At 52.1% G+C, this 25,931-nt stretch overlaps 4 protein-coding genes across 5 annotated transcripts in view; 1 reads left to right on the top strand and 3 right to left on the bottom strand.

The window, feature by feature from the left end:
• Positions 1 to 832: 832 nt before the first annotated feature.
• sde2 (SDE2 telomere maintenance homolog (S. pombe)) lies at positions 833 to 4,286 on the bottom strand. Its single transcript, XM_083930120.1, has 7 exons — positions 3,976 to 4,286; positions 2,916 to 3,033; positions 2,600 to 2,711; positions 2,351 to 2,520; positions 1,842 to 1,974; positions 1,423 to 1,759; positions 833 to 1,339 (listed from the first exon to the last, which is right to left on the bottom strand). Exons 1-7 carry the CDS (start codon positions 4,108 to 4,110, stop codon positions 1,019 to 1,021), a joined length of 1,326 nt encoding a protein of 441 aa, XP_083786246.1. The 5' UTR covers positions 4,111 to 4,286; the 3' UTR covers positions 833 to 1,018.
• Positions 4,287 to 5,058: 772 nt separating this feature from the next.
• mrps28 (mitochondrial ribosomal protein S28) lies at positions 5,059 to 5,906 on the top strand. Of its 2 annotated transcripts, XM_083925436.1 has the most exons (2): positions 5,059 to 5,694; positions 5,761 to 5,906. In XM_083925436.1, exons 1-2 carry the CDS (start codon positions 5,095 to 5,097, stop codon positions 5,815 to 5,817), a joined length of 657 nt encoding a protein of 218 aa, XP_083781562.1. In that variant the 5' UTR covers positions 5,059 to 5,094; the 3' UTR covers positions 5,818 to 5,906. The 2 variants fall into 2 exon arrangements, with proteins under 2 accessions (XP_083781562.1, XP_083781561.1); XM_083925435.1 differs by having other exon boundaries at positions 5,059 to 5,906.
• Positions 5,907 to 6,528: 622 nt separating this feature from the next.
• Positions 6,529 to 17,610, bottom strand: LOC310954071 (calpain-1 catalytic subunit-like). The gene is made up of 21 exons (XM_083923370.1): positions 17,485 to 17,610; positions 15,362 to 15,618; positions 14,490 to 14,559; positions 13,331 to 13,586; positions 12,984 to 13,152; positions 12,693 to 12,776; positions 12,311 to 12,396; positions 12,129 to 12,203; positions 11,284 to 11,444; positions 11,026 to 11,195; positions 10,597 to 10,608; positions 10,243 to 10,454; positions 10,108 to 10,147; positions 9,360 to 9,425; positions 9,062 to 9,119; positions 8,823 to 8,887; positions 8,549 to 8,617; positions 8,270 to 8,348; positions 7,768 to 7,881; positions 7,226 to 7,284; positions 6,529 to 7,140 (listed from the first exon to the last, which is right to left on the bottom strand). Exons 2-21 carry the CDS (start codon positions 15,599 to 15,601, stop codon positions 7,114 to 7,116), a joined length of 2,112 nt encoding a protein of 703 aa, XP_083779496.1. The 5' UTR covers positions 15,602 to 15,618; positions 17,485 to 17,610; the 3' UTR covers positions 6,529 to 7,113.
• A 913-nt stretch (positions 17,611 to 18,523) lies between these two features.
• Positions 18,524 to 25,931, bottom strand: part of LOC310954061 (calpain-2 catalytic subunit-like) — a 14,570-nt gene continuing 7,162 nt past the window's right edge. The window contains exons 3-20 of the mRNA XM_083923360.1: positions 24,663 to 24,915; positions 24,294 to 24,462; positions 24,136 to 24,219; positions 23,965 to 24,050; positions 23,719 to 23,784; positions 23,476 to 23,636; positions 22,939 to 23,108; positions 22,831 to 22,842; positions 22,422 to 22,633; positions 22,277 to 22,313; positions 21,944 to 22,009; positions 21,524 to 21,581; positions 21,184 to 21,248; positions 20,910 to 20,978; positions 20,598 to 20,676; positions 19,258 to 19,374; positions 18,776 to 18,834; positions 18,524 to 18,693 (exon numbers count right to left, since the gene is read on the bottom strand). Of these exons, the coding sequence (XP_083779486.1) occupies positions 18,670 to 18,693; positions 18,776 to 18,834; positions 19,258 to 19,374; positions 20,598 to 20,676; positions 20,910 to 20,978; positions 21,184 to 21,248; positions 21,524 to 21,581; positions 21,944 to 22,009; positions 22,277 to 22,313; positions 22,422 to 22,633; positions 22,831 to 22,842; positions 22,939 to 23,108; positions 23,476 to 23,636; positions 23,719 to 23,784; positions 23,965 to 24,050; positions 24,136 to 24,219; positions 24,294 to 24,462; positions 24,663 to 24,915 (1,787 nt within the window). The 3' untranslated portion in view covers positions 18,524 to 18,669. The remainder of the gene's footprint in view (positions 18,694 to 18,775; positions 18,835 to 19,257; positions 19,375 to 20,597; positions 20,677 to 20,909; positions 20,979 to 21,183; positions 21,249 to 21,523; positions 21,582 to 21,943; positions 22,010 to 22,276; positions 22,314 to 22,421; positions 22,634 to 22,830; positions 22,843 to 22,938; positions 23,109 to 23,475; positions 23,637 to 23,718; positions 23,785 to 23,964; positions 24,051 to 24,135; positions 24,220 to 24,293; positions 24,463 to 24,662; positions 24,916 to 25,931) is intronic.

The following is a 25,931-nucleotide window of genomic DNA, read 5'->3' as shown; positions in this document are numbered from 1 at the left end:
GTCATAGAGCCGTGGTTCTAAGGCCACAGTCATAGAACCGCGGTTCTAAGGCCACAGTCACAGAATCGCGGTTCTAAGGCCACAGTCATAGAACCACGGTTCTAAGGCCACAAGCACAGAACCACGGTTCTACGGCCACAGTCATAGAACCGTGGTTCTAAGGCCACAGTCATAGAACCGCGGTTCTAAGGCCAGTCACAGAACCGCAGTTCTTAAGCCACAGTCATGGAATTGCGGTTCTAAGGCCACAGTCATAGAACCACGGTTCTAAAGGCCACAGTCATAGAACCACGGTTCTAAGGCCACAAACACAGAACCACGGTTCTAAAGGCCACAGTCACAGAACCACGGTTCTAAAGGCCACAGTCACAGAACCGTGGTTCTTAAGCCACAGTCATAGAACAGCGGTTCTAAGGCCACAGTCATAGAACAGCAGTTCTAAGGCCAGTCACAGAACAGCGGTTCTAAGGCCACAGTCACAGAACCGTGGTTCTTAAGCCAGTCATAGAACCGCGGTTCTAAGGCCGCAGTCATAGAACCGCGGTTCTTAAGCCAGTCATAGAACCGCAGTTCTAAGGCCAGTCATAGAACCGCGGTTCTAAGGCCACGGTCACAGAACCTCAGTTCTAAGGCCACATTCAGAACCTCAGTTCTAAGGCCGCAGTCATAGAACCGCTGTTCTAACGCCACAGTCATAGAACCGCGGTTCTAAGGCCACAGTCATAGAACCGCGGTTCTAAGGCCACAGTCATAGAACCGCGGTTCTAAGGCCGCAGTCATAGAACCGCGGTTCTAAGTGTGACCTGAATAAAAACAGAATGAATTCTTTTTGTTGAGAAAAGTCAAAATTTATTATTTAAAAAAAAAAAAGGTGAAATGAATCAGAACAGAGAATCTAGAACATGAGGTTCTAAGGTTCCTTTAAGTTTCCTCTAACTCCACTGAAACAGGAAGTGGAGCGTCCACTGAAACAGGAAGTGGAGCGTCCACTGAAACAGAAAGGAGCAGCGGAGACGCCTCACTTCCTCTTCCCCTTGGTCCTGGTCTTGGCGAGCAGCGCCGGGTCGATCTCATCTGGACTCAGTCCTCTGACAGAGAAGAGGCGGGCGGCGCGCTCCGTCAGCGTTCCCCCGCACTTCAACCCCCGAGACATCAGTTCCTCCTTGAGCCGGTCCAGACCCAGAGACTCCAGCTGGGCCGGCGAGGACAGCGAGGACAGGGAGGAGAGCAGGGGGGGCGTGGAGGACAGGGGGGGCGTGGAGGACAGGGGGGGCGGGGGGGATGTGGAGGACAGGGGGGGCGGGGGGGACAGGGGGGACGGGTCCACAGCAGCCGGGCCCTGAAACAGCAACACGTTATTAACGTGTTTCAGGTTTTTAACACAAACAGTCGACGTCACAGTTTGATGAGCTGAACTCTGACCTGCTGAGAACCACAGACCGACCCTGAGGGGGGCTCCGGACAGGTCTCTGCAGGACTGACGGCCTGGTCTCTGGGGGTCTGGTCTCTGGGGGTCTGGTCTCTGGGGGTCTGGTCTCTGGGGGTCTGGTCTCTGGGGGTCTGGTCTCTGGGGGTCTGGTCTCTGGGGGTCTGGTCTCTGGGGGTCAGGTCTCTGGGGGTCTCTGCAGGCCTGGCGGCGCTCTGTTCGGGTGTCGTCATGGTAACAGCAGCAGCTCCACAGCCGGAGGACGGAGACTCTTCTTCTTCTTCTTCTTCCTCCTCGTCGTCGTCGGAGCTCAGCATGTCGCCCACGCCGGTCCTGTAACCATGGCGACAGACGGTTTAATGTTGGACTGTTGTGAAGTTGATCCTGAACCAGAACCAGATCCTGAGGAACTCACCAGAAACACGCCGACGCCGCCGCGTTCTTCTTCTTCTGCTTCTTCTGCGGCTGCTCGCTCTCATCACAACTCGCTCTCTTTGATGCAGAGACGTCGACCGGCTTCACCGAGGAGCTGGAGGAGGCCTGCAGACCTGACACACACACACACACACACACACACACACACACACACACACACACGTTTAATACACACACACACACACACACGTTTAATACACACACACACACACACACACACACACACACATTTAATACACACACACACACATTTAATACACACACACACACACACACTTAATACACACAGAGTAAACAAACACACACACACACACTTAATACAGACAGACACACACACACACACACACACACACACACACACACACACACACACACACACACACACACACACACACACACACACACACACACACACACACACACACACACACACACACACACACACACACACACACACACACACACACACACACACACACACACACACACCTTTGATGACGGAGTCCTCCAGCCTCTCGGACAGGTCGTGGCACTGCCTCTGGTACTCCGGGTCGGTGAACTGGTGCCGGGGTTCGGACAGTTTCCTCTGCAGCCGCTCCAGACGCCGCTGCTCCTTCTCCGCCTCGCGCTCCGTCTGCTTCTTCAGCCACTCCGCCATCCTGCACGCACCACAGAAGAAGAGGAGCGCTCAGCCGGCGTGAGCGCACCACAGAAGAAGAGAAGAGGAACGGCGCTCACTCTTTCTCGTGGTTGACGTCTCGGAGGCGGCGCCCGCTCAGGTCCCTGCACGCCTCTCTGTTGGTCGTCTTCTCGATCTGAGCGCCGAGAGCTCGCAGCATGGAGCCGAAGCCTGAACCCACCACAGAAGAAGAAGAGCACAGTTACAAAACACAGTCTGGTCCCTGAACGCATCTCAGAGTCTGAGTCCAGTCCATGAACGCATCTCAGAGTCCGGTCCCTGAACGCATCTCAGAGTCTGAGTCCAGTCCATGAACGCATCTCAGAGTCTGGTCCCTGAACGCATCACATCTCAGAGTCTGGTCCCTGAACGCACCTCCTTTCCCTCCACACAGACGAGGCTCCAGGTGATAGACGGCTCCATGCTGCAGAGGCGCCTCCAGCTCGCACCGCCGCCCGTTACTGACCACGTAGAAGTCTGAGGAAGAGACTCCCTGCACACACACACAAACACACACAGTAAACACACACACACGCACGCACACACGCACACACACACACACACTTAAAGTGAACAAATACAAAGATCCAACAAACATCTGCAGGTTTTAAATGACTAACTTATAAATAACTGATAAACAGACGAATATTCGATGATGTCATCATGTAAACAGGAAGTGGCGCGGCCCCTCAGGTCACGTGCTCCAGGTGGTTTCATCTCCACATAAACAAATGTTCTGTCTCACTCTACATCTCTGACGTCACTGAGCGCGGCTCGGCTTAATTATTTTAATATAAATAAATAAATAAATATACACACGTGTTTGACACGGAGCTGAATCATCCACAGAGGTAGAATTATTAATATTAATAATAATATAATAATCTCTCTTCTTCAGGCGTTTGATCCTGAACTGTGAAATAAAACGTGTTAAATGTTGTTTTTCTGTTTCCACATTTGAACGCGGAAATATGACGTCACCTGCCGTGAGTAATGCTGCGTTCCAGTGCAGTGGGACACGGGACCTCTCCTCCCGGGAGCGGAACATAAACAACACGGCATCAAACCCGTCCAGCTCTTCATCATCATCATCATCATCATCATCATCATCATCATCGTGGATGTGAAGCGGAGCTGCAGACATTAGCACACAGTGCTGCTGCGACACCGAGGCGAGGCCTTTAATTTCATCCATATTTAATTATTTATATTCATGCTAAAATGAAATAACGACGTAGTTTCACACCAGAACACTCAACAGCAGCTGTGTGAGGCGAGTTAAAGGTCCCACGACACTGAACGCAGCATTAAACCAGACGCAGACGCTTCCTGTCGTTAATCGCTAGCTAACGGCTAACGTGCTAACAGCTAACGGCTAACAACAGTGTCTATGTTTACTGTTCTGTTTTCCCGCCTCTCTGCTGAGAACACTCACGTGCTGCTGGAGGAACCGGTCCAGAACGTCCCGGACCACGGAACCGTCCGGAAACGCCCGGTTAGAGAACCCGGGGGACCCTGAGAACCCGGAGCTGGAGCTCGGCGCTAACGGGGAACTCACGAACACCTCCATGTTGTTCTGTTACAGCTGCACACAGCGCATGCGCAGATTCTTCTACGCTCCACCGGCACAGAGACGTCACTGCGTCAGCACAGAGACGTCACTGCGTCAGCACAGAGACGTCACTACGTCACTGACGCACACTAGTCTACTCATTTTGACTGAGCCCTGAACAGGAAGTGACAAATCTACACATTTATTTAGTTTATTTATTTTATTTATTTATTTATCTTTATAGATTTTATTCCTTTATCCGTCTGAACTTTATCAGCTGTGAAATAAAGATTTTTAATAAAGAAAAAATATATTTTTTTCAATTAGTTAGTTGGACCAGTCCCAGCCTGGTCAGATGCGTACATGAACTGATGAAGCCTCTTGGATGAGAGGTGAAACGTCTTCCTGACAAATAACCAGTCCAGTTGTTTTTGACTGAAATTGCTTTGAGGATATTTTTTTCAATTGTTTTCAACTATTTCATGAAAAAAGTTAAAAAGTTAATTAAATTATATATTAATTTAATATTTATATCTATTGTTACAATTTATATATATACATTTAATGTTTATATATATTGTTTATAATATAAAACTATATATATAATTAATATTATATACATATATTAAATATGTATATATATTGTTTATATTTATATATGTATAAATATATATTCTTTTAATATTTATTATGTATTTGTTAATATTTAATATATATGTATAAATATATTATTGTAATATTTATTATGTATTTGTTAATATTTAATATATATGTATAAATATATATTCTTTTAATATTTATTATGTATTTGTTAATATTTAATATATATGTATAAATATATTCTTGTAATATTTATTATGTATTTGTTGATATTTAATATATATGTATAAATATATATTCTTGTAATATTTATCATATATTTGTAAATATGAGTCTCCGGGCGCCAGGTGTCGCTGTGGGCGTGTCTTCTCTACGGAAGTCAGTTCCCGCCGTGGAGCCAACATGGCGGCCGTGGTGAAGGTTGTGTCCCGCTGCCGGAGCAGAGTCTTCTTCTTCTCCCGCAGCTTCTCCTCTTCCAGCGGGGCCTCCGGGACCGACCCTCCCGCCTCAGACGGACCCGGGACCGGCTCTCCCGCCTCAGACGGACCCGGGACCGGCTCTCCCGCCTCAGACGGACCCGGGACCGACCCTCCCGCCTCAGACGGACCCGGGACCGACCCTCCCGCCTCAGACGGACCCAGGTCCGGCTTCGCTGCCGCCTTCGACCTGCAGTCGGAGCTCCGGCGGGAGGCGGAGAGAGAGGAGCCCGGCAGCAGCGCCTCCTCCCCCGGGCAGGATCAGAGCTTCGCCTCGCTGCTCCGCCGCTCCCCGCTGGTCCAGCTGGGCCCGGCCAAAGGGAAGGTGGTGGCCGGGAGGGTCTTCCATGTGGTCGGGGACGATCTCTACATCGACTTCGGGGGGAAGTTCCACTGCGTGTGTCGGAGACCGGCCGACGGAGAGAAGCTGCAGCGGGGCAGCAGGGTCCGTCTGCGGCTACAGGACCTGGAGCTCACGGCCCGGTTCCTGGGCGCCAGCACCGACACCACGCTGCTGGAGGCCCAGGCCGCGCTGCTGGGCCCGCAGGAGGGGCGGGACACCCGGGACCAGAACCAGAACTGAGCGGACCAGGCCGCGCTGCTGGGCCCGCAGGAGGGGCGGGACACCCGGGACCAGAACCGGGACTGAGCGGAGCAGAGGTTTTCTGACGGGACTCTGATCATTGTTGTTGTTTTATGTGAATTATTATTCACAATAAAAGTTCATTTATATTCACACATTAAATTCGTTTCCATCATTAATCTGCTTTTATAATAAAAACTGCAGCTGGGAGGAGGCCTCGGGGAAGACCCAGGACCAGGTGCAGAGATTAGATCTCCACACTGGCCTGGGAACGCCTCAGGATCCCCCAGTTAGAGCTGGTTAATGTGGCCCAGGAAAGGGAAGTTTGGGGTCCCTGCTGGAGCTGCTGCACCTGAGACCTGATCCAGGATCAGAGGCTGGAGCTGCTGCCCCTGAGACCTGATCCAGGATCAGAGGCTGGAGCTGCTGCCCCTGAGACCTGATCCAGGATCAGAGGCTGGAGCTGCTGCCCCTGAGACCTGATCCAGGATCAGAGGCTGGAGCTGCTGCCCCTGAGACCTGATCCAGGACCAGAGGCTGGAGCTGCTGCCCCTGAGACCTACACCCGGAGGGGGGGACCCCTTAAGTGTTTGTTCTCAGTTATTTTGGCAAAAGTATGAAATGAAAGAATTATTGATAAAAACAGAAAGTTCATTAAACAGTTCTGATGAATATGAATCAGAGTCAGAGTCAGTTCATGTTTCTGTCCTTTAATCAAACATCAGTGTTCGTTTGACCGAACTGAACCTGAACGCACCACAGCTCTGCCTCAGCCAATCACAGCAGCCGGCTCATTTACAGATTCATGAATACAGATTAGCTCATTAGCATATTCATGAATACGGATTAGCTCATTAGCATATTCATAAATACAGATTAATTAATTTACATATTAATGTTTAATAAATACAGTGACTGAAGGCATCAGTGAATACATGAAGCAGCAGCTTAGACCTGTAGGGGGCGCTGTAGAGGACTGGACCTGTAGGGGGCGCTGTAGAGGACTGGACCTGTAGGGGGGTCTGTAGAGGACTGGACCTGTAGGGGGCGCTGTAGAGGACTGGACCTGTAGGGGGTCTGTAGAGGACTGGACCTGTAGGGGGTCTGTAGAGGACTGGACCTGTAGGGGGGTCTGTAGTGGACTGGACCTGTAGGGGGCGCTGTAGAGGACTGGACCTGTAGGGGGGTCTGTAGAGGACTGGACCTGTAAAGGACTGGACCTGTAGAGGACTGGACCTGTAGAGGACTGGACCTGTAGGGGGGTCTGTAGAGGACTGGACCTGTAAAGGACTGGACCTGTAGAGGACTGGACCTGTAGGGGACTGGACCTGTAGGGGGGTCTGCAGGCCGGGTTGCAGGTCTTCACCCACTCATGGTCGTCAGGAGCCACTGAGGAAACAAACAACAATAACAACAAAAACAATAACAACAATAACAACAATAATGTTTCTGCATGAAGGTGAACGTTCGTTACCTCGGCGACGGTCAGCCGGGCACTTCCTGTCCCGTCTGGGTCCAGTGCCCTGAACGCCCCTGACAACAACACCACAGAAGAAGAGTCAGACAACAACACCACAGAAGAAGAGTCAGACAACAACACCACAGAAGAAGAGTCAGACAACAACACCACAGAAGAAGACTCAGACAACAACACCACAGAAGAAGAGTCAGACAGCGACACCACAGAAGAAGAGTCAGACAACAACACCACAGAAGAAGAGTCAGTCAACAACACCACAGAAGAAGACTCAGACAACAACACCACAGAAGAAGAGTCAGACAACAACACCACAGAAGAAGAGTCAGACAACAACACCACAGAAGAAGACTCTGACAACAACACCCCAGAAGAAGAGTCAGACAACACCACAGAAGACTCAGACAACACCACAGAAGAAGAGTCAGTCAACAACACCACAGAAGAAGACTCAGACAACAATACCACAGAAGAAGATAATAATAACAATAACATTAATAATAATAATAATAATAACATTAATGACATTAGTAACGCACTGAACATGGACTCCAGTTTGATCAGGCAGCAGGTGAAGTTGTCGAAGTCGACGGTGTCGTCATCGGCGTATCGAGCGACCAGCGTCTGAAACAGTGTGTTGTTCAGTCTGAACCCTGCACACACACACACACACGCACACGCACACACACGCACACACACACACACGCACACACAGAGAGACACAGACACACACACACAGACACACACACGTACACACACGTACACACACGTACACACAGAGACACAGGCACACACAGACACACACACGCACACACACACACACACACAGACACACACACACACACACACACACACACACACAGAGACACAGACACACACACAGACACACACACACGCACACACAGACAGAGAGACACAGACACACACACACACACACAGAGACACAGACACACACACACACGCACTGATCACAGATGTAATCATGTATTATAATAACATAATAAACATATATTAATATTAAACCATCATAACTAAAGTCACCTCCGGTCTCCAGAGCCAAACGCAGCTCGTAAGAGTTCATGGATCCAGATTTATCCAGATCCAACGCCCGGAAGATTCCCTGCAGTGACGACGACACGTTTACATTTATAATTATAATATTCATTCACATCAACATGTGTCTGTGATGTTTATATTTATAATATTTATATTTATTTAGTCCAAAAATTCTGTTGGTGAAAATCTTAAGTTTTGTTTTTAAGAATTTAAACTTTCGTGTTTTCGGTGAAATGCATCCTGGGAGTTGCGGTTTCCTCTCACCAGCCACTTCCTGATCTTGTTCCAGAGAATCTGAAACTCCAGGAGCCCGAGACGAGCGCTGCCGTCCTTCTGAGCCGGGTCAAGGTCCAACAGAACCACCAGAACCATCAGAACCAACAGAACCATCAGAACCAACAAAAACTAGAACCATCAGAACCATCAGAACCATCAGAACCAACAAAAACTAGAACCAACAGAACCAACAGAACCATCAGAACCAACAGAACCATCAGAACCATCAGAACCATCAGAACCATCAGAACCATGAGGATACGTCCATGAGGCCGACCATCCCTCTGCAGGCCTCCACACTGAACCCGTCCGTCTGCAGGTCTCCGTCTGTGGACACACGGACGTTAGCGTTAGCGTTAGCAGCTGATGCTAACGATCAGAGACGTAATCTTTTCTCATTGAATTTTACTCAAACACACTGAACCGAAGAACTTTAACGTCGAACAAACGTCTTTATTTCAAACTGTTTGAATCGAACAATGAGACGAAATCAGAACTCACGTTTGGACACGACCCGGTTCAGGATGGTCCTGAGCTCTCGCACCGAGATCTCCATGTCCTGACGACAGATAACACACAACGAGGATTACTGGTCCCAGTTAGCATCCAGGCTACACAAAGTTAGCCTGGATGCTACATACAGTTAGCCTGGGTGCTAACCACAGTTAACCTGGATGCTAACCACAGTTAGCCTGGATGCTAACCACTGTTAGCCTGGATGTTTCCACTTGTGTCTGTCCAGTTTCGCAGCTTTAGCGTGACTCAGCGTCTTTAAATGTGTCAGTGAAAGTGAACTCACGTCTCCGGACAGCTGAGCGAACATGGTCCTGAAGGAGTCGTCCACGTCGCTCTCGGTCACTTCCTCCTGCAGAGAAGAAGAACGGCAGGAAGTCTGAACGCGTGGGTCCCAAAGCTAAAACATGAGCCCTTCAGGACTTCCTGTTGTTGTTGAGTCCTAACTTTGGGGACACGTGCAGCGACATGAGGTCCAAACGGATTCAGGGTTAAAGTCACAGAAAGAGTCTCGATGTGGACGCTCGGACTTTGTCCCTGTAGTTAACGTCAACGGGTCAGAACCGAGAGCTGGACCTGTGTTGGGTTCCCAGCCTCCGTCCTCAGCTCCGTCGTCTCTAACGGTCTGTGAAGGACTCAGGATGATGAGCTGCAGCTCTACAGCAACACTGATGCTAACACTGATGCTAACTGTGATGCTAACACTGATGCTAACAGAACAGCTAACGTGAACAAAAGAACCGGCAGAGTCCACACATGCTCTTCTTCTGTTCTACATTCTGCAGCAGTGCACGGAGACAAACCTGAGGTCGACCGCCGTCCTGGAACAGCAGCGAACGGGAGCGGGACTCTGGGCGGCTGAGGGGCGGCTGAGGCTGAGGGGAGGCTGAGGCTGAGGGGCGGCTGAGGGGCAGCTGAGGCTGAGGGGAGGCTGAGGGGAGGCTGAGGGGAGGCTGAGGCTGAGGGGAGGCTTTATGGTTATTAAAGTGTAGTTAAAGATGAAGATAATAATAATAACAATAAATATTTGTTACCTCCTCCTCAAAGTTCGCCTCCACGTCGTCGTCCATCTCCCTGCAGAGACACGTCACAGTTACAACAACGCCACAGACCTGGTTCTGGTTCTGGTTCTGGTTCTGGTTCTGGTTCTGGTTCTGGTTCAGACTCACTGGGTCTCAGACTGCTTCTCCGTGAACACCCTCAGGACGAAGTCGGCCTCCTTGGACGGTTCGAAGGTGGACGGGACGATGAGGTACTCGCCCGGCGGGAGGCGGAGCCGGGCGCTCACCTCCCGCAGGTTGATGAAGGTCTCAGAGCGAGCGCAGGACGAGTGACGCAGGAAGAAGTCCTTCTTCATGTGGACGCTGGGACCGCCACGGTGCTGACAGACAGACGGGTGAGAGACAGACAGATGGGAGACAGGTGAGAGACAGGTGAGAGACAGACAGGTGAGACAGACAGACAGGTGGACAGACAGACAGGTGAGAGAGACAGACAGATGGGAAACAGACAGGTGGACTCACCTCTTCAGGAATCTGTGAAAGAGAAAAAACAAAGAAGAAAAGCAGAGGGGTCATTTCAACATGCTAACGTGCTAACATGGTGTTGCTACATGGTTGCTATGGCAGCCGGTTGCTAAGGTGTTGGATATGTGGTCAGTGAACGGCGGTCGTTCACGTGGTCGTTTCGCTGAAAACACGCAAAGAGCGGCGAAGAGCGGCCAATCAGAACTGTCCCTGCACCTGTGACACGTGGACTCAGCCGACCACACCACGCAGTTAGCTCAGCTACAGCTAGCTCATGTTAGCTCGTGTTAGCACGTGTTAGCTCATGTTAGCTCATGTTAGCTCGCCTAACATCTAAAAGTCTTATTTGAGACGATCACAAACGTGTTTGTGTTGTGTAGCAGACGGAGAGACGCCTCATTAACGTCACAACGTTTGACCTCTGACCTCGTAGATGGCGAAGCCGATGGTGTGCACGTCCTGGCCGTGGCGGCGGTAGCGGCGGCGGTCTTTCTGCATCAGAGCGACCAGGAAGCTGCAGGCGGCCTCGTCGTCCTCGGGGTCGTCGTCCTCCTCCAGCAGGCGGATCTTATACTGAGGGTTGATCCAGAAGGTGTCTGCACACAGAAGCATCATGGGACATGTAGTTTACCGGGCGCACGGCTCCTGGGGAGTGACGCGTGTCGGGGTCATGAGCGCCCTCACTCGGGTGGTTCCTGCAGCCGCCCGCCGTGCTGCCGCGCCGCCACCCGCCCTCGAACATCGTGGTCGTCCAGGAACCGGCGGAGTCCTGAGTCAGAGCGTCCGGCGTCAGATTACAGACCTCCAACCTCGAGAAGTGACGCAGGAAGTCACCGAAGGACATCCTGAGAGACAGACAGGTGAGAGACAGACAGGTGAGGGACAGACAGGTGAGAGACAGACAGACAGGTGAGAGACAGACAGGTGAGAGACAGACAGGTGAGAGACAGACAGACAGGTGAGAGACAGACAGGTGAGGGACAGACAGGTGAGAGACAGACAGACAGGTGAGAGACAGACAGGTGAGAGACAGACAGACAGGTGAGAGACAGACAGACAGGTGAGGGACAGACAGGTGAGAGAGAGACAGGTGAGGGACAGACAGGTGAGAGACACACAGGTGGAGACAGACAGGTGAGAGACAGACAGGTGAGAGACAGACAGGTGAGAGACAGACAGGTGAGAGACAGACAGACAGGTGAGAGAGAGACAGGTGAGAGACACACAGGTGGAGACAGACAGGTGAGAGACAGACAGGTGAGAGACAGACAGGTGAGAGACAGACACACAGGTGGAGACAGACAGGTGAGAGACAGACAGGTGAGGGACAGACAGGTGAGAGACAGACAGGTGAGAGACAGACAGGTGAGAGACAGACAGGTGAGAGACAGACACACAGGTGGAGACAGACAGGTGAGAGACAGACAGGTGAGGGACAGACAGGTGAGAGACACACAGGTGGAGACAGACAGGTGAGAGACAGACAGGTGAGGGACAGACAGGTGAGAGACAGACAGGTCCAAACCTACCAGAACTCTCCGTCCTCCATCTTGCAGAGCAGCTCGTCTTTGTCTGCTGAGTCGACGCCGCTCCACTCTGACGAGCTGGAACACAAACACGGTTACCACGGTTACTACGGTTGCCACGGTTACCACGGTGTCCACTGTTACCACGGTTACCCCCCCCCCCCCCGTCACCGCGGGACACTGACCTGTCGCTCCAGGCGCCGGTCCACTCCACCTGACCCCAGGGGTTCCTGATCCGGATCAGACGCTCCTGGCGGCCGCGGTGCTCCACCTGCAGGAGACAGGACGTTACCGACCCGTCTGAGCGCGTCCAGGCGCTCGAACACGCGAGTTTGGTGTTTAGGTGAAGGTTAAGTTAGCAGCTAACGCTAGTTAGCTCACAATTTACAGCTGAACTGTGGAGGTGGAACTGTCGTGTTTTATGTGTTTAAAGGTTGAATCTGCAGAACGGCTCCATCTAGAGTCTCAACGTCGTCAACAACAAAAAAGAAGTCCAGCAGTGGGGTTGCCAGGTTGGTCAGACCCTGTTTGAACCCGTCCCCTCCTACAGTGACTCTGGTTTCTCACCTCTCGCAGTGATGTCACAGAGTAGGCGTGACCTTTGACCAGCTTCTTGAAGGTCACGGCCTCCACGTCCGAAGAGCTGGTGATCTGAGGAGAGACAGGAAACAGGAAGTGACCTCACGCCTCCAGGGCTGCAGGGGGCGCTGAGCTAGCACATGCTAATACTAATAATGCTAACAATAATAATGCCAATGATTAATAATGCTAACACTAACACTGCTCATGCTAACAGTGCTAATGCTAATGCTAACAGTGCTAATGCTAACGCTAACAGCGTGTGTGGGTGTGACTGACGTCGATGGAGCAGCCCAGCAGGGACCCCCTCTCCAGGGCTTTCCGGATGATCCGGTGCAGGTCTCGAGGCGCCTCCTTCAGCTGGAACGACTCCGACACGCCGCCGGTGAAGTCCTCGAACCCTTCGGTGGTGCTGCCGCCGGACAACGCCTCGTACGAGCCGCACAACCTCCGCACACGGGAGCAGAGAGGCGAGGGTGTGACTGACGTAGCTAAACTTTACCTGGTTTCATGGTTTAATGGTTAAACACTTAACGGTCCTGGCTCTTACTTGGCGTAGGCCTTCTCCAGCAGCAGTAACAGTGTAATAGTGTAATGGTTGAACACTTAACGGTCAGGACTCTTACTTGGCGTAGGCCTTCTCCAGCAGGGCGCTCCAGAACTCCCTCCCCTCAGCAGAGTGGACGAACATCAGCTCTGCGTGTCGCAGCGGCAGCCGGTCGTCCACCACCACGTCCACCCACTCCCCGAACTGCCACAGCTGGAAGTGGAAGATGCCGGCGTAGTCCCCGGCCCTGAAGCTCTGGTCCTGAGGCACCACCCGGGCCAGGACCTCCGGGTTCAGGGTCAGGGAGGCGATGGCAGCCAGCAGCCAGCAGTCACCTGAGAACCAGGGTCCAGTCAGAACCGGGGTCCAGTCAGAACCAGGGTCCAGTCAGAACCAGGGTCTGTTCAGAACCAGGGTCCGTTCAGAACCAGGGTCCGTTCAGGACCAGGGTCCAGTCAGAACCAGGGTCCAGTCAGAACCAGGGTCCAGTCAGGACCAGGGTCCAGTCAGAACCAGGTTCTGTATCGCTCTCTTCTGCCGTGTTGACAGTAAAACCTTAATGGCTCCATTAGCCTGGACTCTGGTGTCTGTGGGGACGCACTAATGCTACGCTAAGTGCTAAGTTAAGTGCTAAGCTAAGTGCTAAGTTAAGTGCTAAGTTAAGTGCTAAGTTAAGTGCTAAGCTAAGTGCTAAGTTAAGTGCTAAGTTAAGTGCTATCGTCAGCTCCTTTCACATTAAGCTTTAATGGTTCCGGCCCGCGGGTCGATGGAGGTCATGTGACGGCGGCGTGCTGCCTTCAGGCGCCGCTCGTCCTCAGGTCTTAGTTTAGTTTGAACATGTGAACAACAACAACAACAACCACAACATCAACAACAACAACAAAAACAACAACAACAACAACAGCAACAACAACAACATCAACAACAACATCAACAACAACAAAAACAACAACAACAACAACAACAACAACAACATCAACAACAACAAAAACAACAACAACAACAACAACAACAACATCAACAACAACAAAAACAACAACAACAGCAACAACAACAACAACAACATCAACAACAAAAACAACAACATCAACAATAACAACAACAACATCAGCAACAACAACAACATCAACAACACTGATGTAACTACTGTAAAGAAAACAAACAAACAAACAGGAAGAATGACAGTTTGTTGTTTTAGCTCTGGTCTCCTAGCGACCGTCGTCAGGGGCGTGACTCACCCAGCGCGCCCTGACACACGTCCGTCCTGGTGGCTCCGCCCACGATGAACTGAGGGTTCTCCGTCAGCTCCTGCAACAGCCAATCAGAGAGCACGCCTCAGTGACATCACGCCACAGACACCGTGGTCCTGGGTCTGGGTCTGGTCTGGGTCTGGGTCTGGTCTGGGTCTGGGTCTGGGTCTGGTCTGGGTCTGGTCTGGGTCTGGGTCTGGTCTGGTCTGGGTCTGGGTCTGGTCTGGGTCCGGGTCTGGTCTGGTCTGGTCTGGGTCTGGGTCTGGGTCTGGTCTGGGTCTGGTCTGGGTCTGGTCTGGGTCTGGGTCTGGGTCTGGTCTGGGTCTGGTCTGGGTCTGGGTCTGGTCTGGGTCTGGTCTGGGTCTGGGTCTGGTCAGGGTCTGGGTCTGGTCTGGGTCTGGTCTGGGTCTGGTCTGGGTCTGGGTCTGGTCTGGGTCTGGTCTGGGTCTGGGTCTGGGTCTGGGTCTGGGTCTGGTCTGGGTCTGGGTCTGGGTCTGGGTCTGGTCTGGGTCTGGTCTGGGTCTGGGTCTGGGTCTGGTCTGGGTCTGGGTCTGGGTCTGGTCTGGGTCTGGGTCTGGTCTGGGTCTGGTCTGGGTCTGGGTCTGGGTCGGGTCTGGGTCTGGGTCGGGTCTGGTCTGGGTCTGGTCTGGGTCTGGTCTGGTCTGGGTCTGGTCTGGGTCTGGGTCTGGGTCGGGTCTGGTCTGGGTCTGGTCTGGGTCTGGTCTGGGCCTGGGTCTGGGTCTGGTCTGGTCTGGGTCTGGGTCTGGTCTGGGTCTGGGTCTGGGTCTGGTCTGGTCTGGGTCTGGGTCTGGGTCTGGGTCTGGTCTGGGTCTGGGTCTGGGTCTGGGTCTGGGTCTTACCGTGGGCCTCTTCCACTCCACGCCCCTGGTCTTGGCGGTGAAGGGTCCCAGTTCCTTGAAGCCCAGTGAGGCGGGTTCTGCGGGGAACATGGGGTCCTGGAACAGGGTCCCGTTCTGCAGACAGTCCTCCTTCAGGGCCCTGAAGTCCTGGTTCAGGTGCGGCCGGGCCTTCTGGACCGAGCCCACACCCCCGGCCTTCAGACGATCCCTCTGGATCCGAGTGGACACGCCTCCGAACATCCTGACCCACAATGCACCTGGAGAACCACAGAGACGGGACGACGGGTCCGAGGATCAATGATTATGATAAAAACCTGGTTCTGGTCTAACTCACCCTGGTTCTGGTCTAACTCATCCTGGTTCTGGTCTAACTCACCCTGGTTCTGGTCTAACTCACCCTGGTTCTGGTCTAACTCATCCTGGTTCTGGTCTGACTCACCCTGGTTCTGGTCTAACTCATCCTGGTTCTGGTCTAACTCACCCTGGTTCTGGTCTAACTCATCCTGGTTCTGGTCTAACTCACCCTGGTTCTGGTCTAACTCATCCTGGTTCTGGTCTAACTCATCCTGGTTCTGGTCTAACTCACCCTGGTTCTGGTCTGACTCACCCTGGTTCTGGTCTGACTCATCCTGGTTCTGGTCTAACTCACCCTGGTTCTGGTCTAACTCACCCTGGTTCTGGTCTAACTCACTCTGGTTCTGGTCTAACTCATCCTGGTTCAGGTCTAACTCATCCTGGTTCTGGTCTGACTCACCCCGGTTCTGGTCCAACTCACCCTGGTTCTGGTCTGACTCACCCTGGTTCTGGTCTAACTCACTCTGGTTCTGGTCTAACTCACCCTGGTTCTGGTCTTACTCACCCTGGTTCTGGTCTAACTCACCCTGGTTCTGGTCTTACTCACCCTGGTTCTGGTCTAACTCACTCTGGTTCTGGTCTAACTCACCCTGGTTCTGGTCTAACTCATCCTGGTTCTGGTCTTACTCACCCTGGTTCTGGTCTAACTCACCCTGGTTCTGGTCTAACTCATCCTGGTTCTGGTCTGACTCATCCTGGTTCTGGTCTAACTCACTCTGGTTCTGGTCTAACTCACCCTGGTTCTGGTCTAACTCACCCTGGTTCTGGTCTGACTCACCCTGGTTCTGGTCTGACTCACCCTGGTTCTGGTCTAACTCACCCTGGTTCTGGTCTAACTCATCCTGGTTCTGGTCTAACTCATCCTGGTTCTGGTCTAACTCACCCTGGTTCTGGTCTAACTCACCCTGGTTCTGGTCTAACTCATCCTGGTTCTGGTCTAACTCACCCTGGTTCTGGTCTAACTCATCCTGGTTCTGGTCTGACTCATCCTGGTTCTGGTCTAACTCACCCTGGTTCTGGTCTAACTCACTCTGGTTCTGGTCTAACTCACCCTGGTTCTGGTCTAACTCACCCTGGTTCTGGTCTAACTCACCCTGGTTCTGGTCTAACTCATCCTGGTTCTGGTCTGACTCACCCTGGTTCTGGTCTAACTCACCCTGGTTCTGGTCTAACTCATCCTGGTTCTGGTCTAACTCACCCTGGTTCTGGTCTGACTCACCCTGGTTCTGGTCTAACTCACCCTGGTTCTGGTCTAACTCACCCTGGTTCTGGTCTAACTCACCCTGGTTCTGGTTCTGACTCACCCTGGTTCTGGTCTGACTCACCCTGGTTCTGGTCTAACTCACCCTGGTTCTGGTCTAACTCACCCTGGTTCTGGTCTAACTCACCCTGGTTCTGGTCTGACTCACCCTGGTTCTGGTCTAACTCATCCTGGTTCTGGTCTGACTCACCCTGGTTCTGGTCTGACTCACCCTGGTTCTGGTCTAACTCACCCTGGTTCTGGTCTGACTCACCCTGGTTCTGGTCTAACTCATCCTGGTTCTGGTCTGACTCACCCTGGTTCTGGTCTAACTCATCCTGGTTCTGGTCTAACTCACCCTGGTTCTGGTCTGACTCACCCTGGTTCTGGTCTAACTCACCCTGGTTCTGGTCTAACTCACCCTGGTTCTGGTCTAACTCACCCTGGTTCTGGTCTAACTCATCCTGGTTCTGGTTCTGACTCTCTTGTAAACAAAAACAAAAGTCAGGAACAAACAGGAAACACTCACACTGCTGCTCCTGGACTCTGCGGGGTCCTGGTGGGTCCTGGACTCTGCGGGGTCCTGGTGGGTCCTGGACTCTGGTGGGTCCTGGTGGGTCCTGGTGTGTCTGGTGTTCCGGTGTTCCGGTGTGTGATGCTCTGCTGCAGCACCGAGACCCGCCCGGTGCGGGGGGGGGGGCGGGGCCCCACTACGTCATCATCAGGAACAAGCACGTGCAGTTAAAGGGACAGAACAGAAACTGTGACGTTTCACTTCCGCTCTGACGTCTTTCATTTATTTATGTATTTATCTATTTATTATTTATTTATTATTTATCTATTTATTTATTTATTATTTATTTATTAATTATTTATTAATTTATTTATCTATTTATTATTTATCTTTTTACTTATTTATTATTTATTTATCTATTTATTTATTATTTATTAATTTATTTATTATTTATCTATTTATTATTTATTTATTCATCTGTTTATTTATTATTTATTAATTTATTTATTTATCTATTTATTTATTTATTTATTTATCTATTTATTATTTATCTATTTATTATTTATTAATTTATTATTTATTTATCTATTTATTATTTATTAATTTATTATTTATTTATCTATTTATTATTTATTGTTTATTTATTTATTTATTTATCTATCTATTCTATTTTTTTAATCTATTTATTTATTTATCTAATTATTTATTTTTTCTATTATTTATTTATTTGTTTATTTATTTTAGGAACGTGTGACCCAGATGCTAACTGTGAGCTAACAGGACACAGAAGCTAACTCTACGCTAACAGGACTGGGAAGCTAATTCTAAGCTAACAGGACTGGGAAGCTAATTCTAAGCTAACTAGCTGGAGCTCTGGCTAAAACTAAACTGAGCGCTAACTAATAGACTTAAAGCTGTAAACACTGTTGTAATGTGTGTGCAGCAGCTCCTGCCTCAGTGTTTGTGCTAAGCTAGGCTAACGACCTGTAAGTGTGTGGTGGACGCAGATTAAGGACCGGAGTCAGGACAGAACCACAGAAGACACGAGAGCCTGTCGGGGGTCGGTGCAAACTTTATTGCCTCTGCATGGACTCACGTAGTGTTTGGAATATAAAAGCAGGAGAAGCTGCAGCTGTAAACGGGAGTATGGCGTGCTGCGGGAACACTGGGGCTCCGGGGGGCGGGGCCACGGAGCGGGGCTCAGATCATGGCGAAGGTCAACCACTGCGGGAGGAGGACAGAGACACATGTGAGCTGATGGTTCGGGTCCACCCGGGTCTGAACGTGCAGCTGTTTCTATCCTCACCTGCTGGAAGTCGAGCTCGATGGAGCCGCTGTCGTGGGCGTCGAGCTTCTTAAAGACCTCTGAGGAGGAAGCACACGTTAGCAGCTGCGCTAGTTAGCTGTGTTAGACCCCAAGCTAGCATAAACTAGCTTTCTTTAGGAGACAAGTTATGAGTTACTTATGTAAACAATAGTTCTCAGACTAGCCAGAGCTCCAGCTAGTTAGCTTAGAATTAGCTTCCCAGTCCTCTTAGCTTATAGTTAGCAGCTGGGTCCTGTTAGCTCACAGTTAGCAGCTAGGTCCTGTTAGCTCACAGTTAGCAGCTAGGTCCTGTTAGCTCACAGTTAGCAGCTAGGTCCTGTTAGCACACAGTTAGCAGCAAGGTCCCGGTTTCATGATGTCATCTTTTTCACACGATGGCCCTAAAACGCCGCCGCACATCTGGAAACATCAGTTCCACCTGAGGAGAAAGTGTTAGCGTCGTCTGTTAGCGTCACACTCACTGAACATCATCTCCAGCCTCATCAGACATCCCACAAAGTTGTCGAAGTCGATGGTCATGTCGGGGTCCGAGTACCGGGCCACCAGCAGCTGGTAGATGGTGTTGTTGAGGGTGAAACCTGGAGGAGCAGAGCACGCATCATCATCACCATCATCATCATCATCACCGTCATTGACCGTTAGCTTCTGTTAGCAGCTGCAGACGTGTTTCTACGTTGGGATCACGGTCTGTATAAAACCAGACGCCGTGCTCCGTCAGCTCCGTTCTCTAACGTGATCCAGTCGCCTGCAGGAGTCTCCATCTGTCAGACTTTGACTACGCCTCATTTCCTCTGACCATAAAAGGGCATGTATGTGAGGCTGGGGGGAGGGGCGTACGTCCATCTGCTCGAGGAGAAGTGAGGGCCAGAGGCTAGCTGTCACTCAAGAGGCCACGCCCCTAATTATGTTGCCATGGAGACCTGATCTAAACACACAGACTAGAATGTTCTTTAGTCCTTAAACAGGTTTAATGATGCTGTGTAAACGGCTGTTTAACATGAAATCTGCCCCTAGTGGACACTCAGAGAACTGACGCTGACCCAGCTTCCTGATTGGACCAAACAGGACGCTGGGGGCGGGGCTTGGTTGTGATTGGTCACTGTGTTTGTCTGTCTGTTTTTATAAATACGAATTTCATGAAATGACTTGTTTTTGATATTTGATTAAACATGAGTGAAATGATGTCATTAAAGATGCTTTATTAAGCAAGTTTTCATGATCAGATTTGTATTTTTCGGGTCAACTATAATAGGTCTACATCCCCCCCGCCCCCCCCCCCCCCAAAAAAAGAGCCCAGTGTGCCCTGATTGGTCGGCTGCTCTCCTGTGATTGGTCAACTGTCTATGCTGCTTACAGGGAAATGTTCTGCCCCTCACCACATAAGTGATCAGCTGAAAACACTGTCTATATGAAATCTATCCACGGTAGCTGCGCAACATGCTAACGTTGGCTTAAACAGGTTGATCTCCATAATAAACAGCAGAAAAGTGTCTGAACTCACAGCTCACACTTTGAGCCTGTTTGAAGCATCACAACCAATAGGGAAGTCAGGATTCTCCGCCCCCGTCGGTCGACAGGGCTCACGTCTGACTGCACGGTCTTCATCATTTGAGCCTCTGGTTTTATTAAACATGACTATAAAACATTATAACTGCATTCAGAGGTCAGAGAAGCATAACGGGTCCTCTTTAAACTCAACTGATTACAAACAAACATGGACGCCTCTCTGTAGAGTTGTTCATGTGATGATGGATCATAAAAAAATAATAAAATATTAAAAACACAACGATAAGAAACAAACCTGCGTCTTTGAAGGCGACTCTCATCTCAGGAGTGCTCATGGTCCCAGAGTTGTCCGAGTCGTTCTTCTTATAGATGGACTGGAGACAAACAGAGGTCAAAGGTCACTCAGGTGGACTCAGAGGTCAAAGGTCACTCAGGTGGATTCAGAGGACAAAGGTCACTCAGGCGGACTAAAAGGTTAAAGGTCACTCAAGTGGACTAAAAGGTCAAAGGTCACTCAGGTGGACTCAGAGGTCAAAGGTCACTCAGGTGGACTCAGAGGTCAAAGGTCACTCAGGTGGACTCAGAGGTCAAAGGTCGCAGGTCTTACCAGATATCTCTGCACCTTCTTCCACAGAGTGGCGAACTCTCCGAGGCCCAGCTTCCCGTTGCCGCTGTCCTTCTGACACGTTAAGGACGTTTGGACGTCTCACAGTGTTCTTCATGTCATAAACTCTGTTCGGTCATTACACCATAATGTAATCACTTATATTCATAATTAATACAACAATGAATTAACGTTTTTCATCAAATTTGACTAAATAAAGAAAAGCATAAATGTAAACACACATTTATGAACTGATCGTTTTTAAAGTTTAGGATACGTCCATCAGGTTCACCATGATCCTGGACGTCTCCATACTGAAGCCGTCTGTCTTTATGTCCGTGCCTGAGAAGGAGAGACAGGTGGACAGGTGAACAGGTGGAGAGGTAAACAGGTGGACAGGTCAACAGGTGGACAGGTAAACAGGGGGACAGGTAAACAGGTGGACAGGTCAACAGGTGGACAGGTAAACAGGTGGACAGGTAAACAGGTGGACAGGTGGACAGGTAAACAGGTGGACAGGTAAACAGGTGGACAGGTAAACAGGTGGACAGGTGGACAGGTAAACAGGGGGACAGGTAAACAGGTGGACAGGTGATGCACGTTGAAGGTCAGCTTACGTTTGGCTACGATCTTGTTCAAGATGGTCCTCAGCTCCACTGCAGAGATCTCCATGTCCTGAAACACAACAGGAAGACATCACACCATACACCTGCAGGGCACCATACTCATGCGGGGCACCATACTCATGCGGGGCACCATACTCATGCGGGACACTGTATTCATGCGGGGCACCAAACACCCGCTTGGCACCATACTCATGCGGGGCACCGTACTCATGCGGGGCACCGTATTCCTGCTCTGTGTGGTTTATGGATGGTGTTTCACATTATTATTTGTTACTAAAACTTTGATTGGATGAGTTGTCATCACCCCACTGTTGTTAGCTGTTAGCATGTAGCATGGAAGTGCCACAGTCAGATGAACCAGAACTCTGCTCTGAATGGTCCCCAGTACACAGGAAGTGATGTAACACTTACGTCTCCGGCGAGTTTGGTGAAGAGGCCTCTGAATCCTGAGTCCACGTCCTCATCAGACACCGTCTCCTGGACACAATCACCATGACAACCGCCACATCGTTAACAACAGACTTTATTCAAACATGGCTGCTCAGACCGTTAAGTGTCTTCTCAAGAGATCTAAAGAGTTCTAAAGAGTTCTAAAGAGTTCTAAAGAGATCTAAAGAGTTCTAAAGAGATCTAAAGAATAGTTCTTAAGAAGTCTAACTAGTTCTAAAGAGTTCTAAAGAGCTGATGACGCTTCCTCACACAGCTGTTTTGTGTCTCTGACTCTGGAAATCAAGAGGGACTCACGTCGTCCAGCTCAGCGCTGACGGGGTCGTCACAGGGTCTGGAGGGACACAGTTGGTTTAAATGTTAGAAAGACATTTACATCACGTTGGCAGCTGAGCAGAGGTCTGAGCAGAGGTCTGAGCAGTCCCTCACAGACGGGTCTTACTGGGTCTCTGACTGCTTCTCGGAGAACACACGGATGCAGAAGTCTCCGTTGAGGTGCGGTTCGAAGGTGGACGGGACGATCAGGTACTCTCCCGGCGGCAGCTTGAAGCGAGTGCTGACCTCGCGCAGGTTGATGAAGGTCTCTGACTTGGCCGTCTGAGCGTGGCTCAGGAAGAAGTTCTTATCCAGGTGGACCTCACGCTGCCCCTGGAACTGAAGGGACAAGGACCAATCAGAACAGCTCGTACCTGGACACCTGGACAGGTGTCAGGAGACAGTTTACCCAAGAGGCATCAGGGCACGACCTGAAACTGTTCTGTAACATATGATCACTCAGTCACCACGGTAACGCTACAGTGTGAGTGTCTTTGACCTTTGACCTGGAGGCGTCTTCGAGGTCCACAGCTCACCTGTTTAGGAACCTGGAGACAAAACAGAAGACAGACTGAGTACAAGCCCCGCCCTCTGCTGTTCCCAGGGTCTCAGTAAACATGGACTGAAGCTTGTGGAGTTCTCACGTCGTAGATGGCGAACCCCACGGTGTGCATGTCCTCTCCCTGTTTACGGAGCTTCCTGCGGTTCTTCTGGATCAGACCGACCACGAAGCTGCAGCCCACCTCTCCATCGTCCGGGTCGTCGTCCTCCTCCTCCAGCTTGATCACAAACTGAGGGTTCATCCAGAACGTGTCTGCGGAGGAAACACCCACAGATCTTTAGACCTCCAGCTCCACCTGAGAGAACCCCCCCATGACCCGTTCAGGTCCAGAAGGTTGATCAGATGGATCCACCTTGGATCAACCTTCCTCCTGAGTCTTGTGGTTCTTATGATGACAGGGTTCCTGTGGCCTGAGGGGTTCTGAAGGGTTCTGAGGGGTTCTGAGCGGTTCTGAGCGGTTCTGCGGGGTTCTGAGGGGTTCTGAGCGGTTCTGCGGGGTTCTGAGCGGTTCTGAGCGGTTCTGAGCGGTTCTGAGCGGTTCTGAGGGGTTCTGAGCGGTTCTGAGCGGTTCTGAGCGGTTCTGAGGGGTTCTGAGGGTTCTGAGGGTTCCAGGACTTACAGGGGTGGTTCCTGCAGCCTCCGGCGGTGGACCCTCTCCTCCAGGTGCCGTCGAACTTGCTGACGCTCCAGTGTTTGACGCTGTCGTCGTCGATGGTGTCGGGGGTCAGAGTGCACACCTCGATGCGAGAGTAGTGACGCAGGAACTCGCTGAAGGACATCCTGCGGACACGGGACAGGGAACAGCTGTCACACCAACGTCTCCACCACCTCCACGCGTCCACGCGTCACACACTCTACCCACCAGAACTCTCCGTCCTCCGCGTTGGCGTGTGGACACTCGCCCTGCACGTACTTCCACTCACTGGACCTGGAGGAACACGATCAAACAAGACACAAGAACAAGCTTCAGGTGCACGAGGACACAAGACGTCACCGGGGAGACCTGCGACCCGCCGGAGCAGCAGACGCCATCTTAGTGTGTGTGTGTGTGTGTGTGTGTGTGTGTGTGTGTGTGTGTGTGTGTGTGTGTGTGTGTGTGTGTGGTTACCCGTCGCTCCAGGCCCCGGTCCACTCCACCTGGCCCCACGGGTTCCTCACCCTCACCAGCTTCTCCATCCTGCCGCGATAGTTCACCTGAAAACAACAACAACAACTTTTCTTTCCCCTCGTTTCCTCTTTTTCTCATTTCTCTAGTTTCATGCAGAGGAAGTGACATCACCTCCACGGCGCCGGTCAGCGAGTAGGCGTGGCCTTTCACCAGCTTCTGACGGGTGACGGCCTCGGAGTCGGCGGCGCTGGTGATCTGCACCGAAGACACGGACGGTTCAGAGTGTACAGTAAATAAACACGTACACACACACGCGGGGGGGGACTCACGTCGATGGAGCAGCCCAGCAGCGCCCCGGCCTCCAGAGCCTTCTTGATGATCTGGAACAGGTTGGACGGAGGTCGCTGGAGGTCAAAGTTCTCGGCGATGCCTCCGGTGAAATCCTCGAAGCCCTCGGTGGTGGAACCGCCCGACAACGCCTCATAGCAACCGTTGACCCTGACGAAAACACGCAGAAGTGAAGAAACCGCAGAGACGAGAGACTCCGAGTGTTTGCAGACGACACAATTCTTTACACGTTAAAGCTTAATGTGACATCACTGAGCGATCAAAGGAGCCAGGAGGGTTGTGTCAGAACCCTGTTCCTGTGCGGAGAGAACAGAAGGTTGTCGGGTTGAATCCCGGGTCAGGACTCTTACTTGGCGTAGGCCTTCTCCAGCAGGGCGCTCCAGAACTCCCTCCCCTCAGCCGAGTGGACGAACATCAGCTCTCCGTCTTTGACCGGCAGCCGGTCGTCGATCACCACGTCCACCCACTCCCCGAACTGCCAGAACTGGAAGTGGAAGATGCCGGCGTAGTCGTCCCCAAAGCTCTGGTCCGTGGGAACGACTCGGGCCATCACGTACTCATTGAGCGTCAGGGAGGCGATGGCCGCCAACAGCCAGCAGTCACCTGACGGACAGGAAACAGATGTCACCGCCGCCCCCTACGGACCCAGAGGACACCGCCGCCCCCAACGGACCCAGAGGACACCGCCGCCCCCAACGGACCCAGAGGACACCGCCGCCCCCAACGGACCCCGAGGACACCGCCGCCCCCAACGGACCCCAAGGACACCGCCGCCCCCAACGGACCCCGAGGACACCGCCGCCCCCTACGGACCCAGAGGACACCGCCGCCCCCAACGGACCCCGAGGACACCGCCGCCCCCAACGGACCCCGAGGACACCGCCGCCCCCTACGGACCCAGAGGACACCGCCGCCCCCAACGGACCCCGAGGACACCGCCGCCCCCAACGGACCCCGAGGACACCGCCGCCCCCTACGGACCCAGAGGACACCGCCGCCCCCAACGGACCCCGAGGACACCGCCGCCCCCTACGGACCCCGAGGACACCGCCGCCCCCTACGGACCCAGAGGACACCGCCGCCCCCAACGGACCCAGAGGACACCGCCGCCCCCAACGGACCCCGAGGACACCGCCGCCCCCAACAGACCCAGAGGACACCGCCGCCCCCTACGGACCCAGAGGACACCGCCGCCCCCAACGGACCCAGAGGACACCGCTGCCCCCAACGGACCCAGAGGACACCGCCGCCCCCTACGGACCCAGAGGACACCGCTGCCCCCTACGGACCCAGAGGACACCGCCGCCCCCTACGGACCCCAAGGACACCGCCGCCCCCAACGGACCCAGAGGACACCGCCGCCCCCTACGGACCCCAAGGACACCGCTGCCTCCAACGGACCCCGAGAACACCGCTGCCCCCAACGGACCCAGAGGACACCGCCGCCCCCTAGGGACCCAAAGGACACCGCCGCCCCCAACGGACCCCGAGGACACCGCCGCCCCCTAGGGACCCAAAGGACACCGCCGCCCCCAACGGACCCCGAGGACACCGCCGCCCCCTACGGACCCCGAGGACACCGCTGCCCCCTACGGACCCAGAGGACACCGGCGCCCCCT

This window comes from Echiichthys vipera, assembly GCF_963691815.1.
Source record: "Echiichthys vipera genome assembly, chromosome: 2".
In the NCBI taxonomy this organism is placed as follows: domain Eukaryota; kingdom Metazoa; phylum Chordata; class Actinopteri; order Perciformes; family Trachinidae; genus Echiichthys; species Echiichthys vipera.
This window is presented reverse-complemented; position numbering and strand designations above follow the sequence as displayed.

What these genes read in the sequence shown, in the direction of transcription:
- sde2 (XM_083930120.1), bottom strand. Translation starts at nt 4,110, where the DNA reads ATGGAGGTGTTCGTGAGTTCCCCGTTAGCGCCGAGCTCCAGCTCCGGG. An exon ending in TCTGTGTGGAGGGAAAGGAG is followed by an intron (nt 2,712 to 2,915) that starts GTGCGTTCAGGG and finishes TGGTGGGTTCAG; the next exon opens with GCTTCGGCTCCATGCTGCGA. An exon ending in GCGGCGTCGGCGTGTTTCTG is followed by an intron (nt 1,760 to 1,841) that starts GTGAGTTCCTCA and finishes CCATGGTTACAG; the next exon opens with GACCGGCGTGGGCGACATGC.
- LOC310954071 (XM_083923370.1), bottom strand. Translation starts at nt 15,601, where the DNA reads ATGTTCGGAGGCGTGTCCACTCGGATCCAGAGGGATCGTCTGAAGGCC. An exon ending in CGTGTGTCAGGGCGCGCTGG is followed by an intron (nt 13,587 to 14,489) that starts GTGAGTCACGCC and finishes CCTGGTTCTCAG; the next exon opens with GTGACTGCTGGCTGCTGGCT. An exon ending in AGGCGAACTTTGAGGAGGAG is followed by an intron (nt 9,426 to 10,107) that starts GTAACAAATATT and finishes TCTTCTCTGCAG; the next exon opens with GAGGAAGTGACCGAGAGCGA.
- mrps28 (XM_083925436.1), top strand. Translation starts at nt 5,095, where the DNA reads ATGGCGGCCGTGGTGAAGGTTGTGTCCCGCTGCCGGAGCAGAGTCTTC. An exon ending in CCACGCTGCTGGAGGCCCAG is followed by an intron (nt 5,695 to 5,760) that starts GCCGCGCTGCTG and finishes TGAGCGGACCAG; the next exon opens with GCCGCGCTGCTGGGCCCGCA.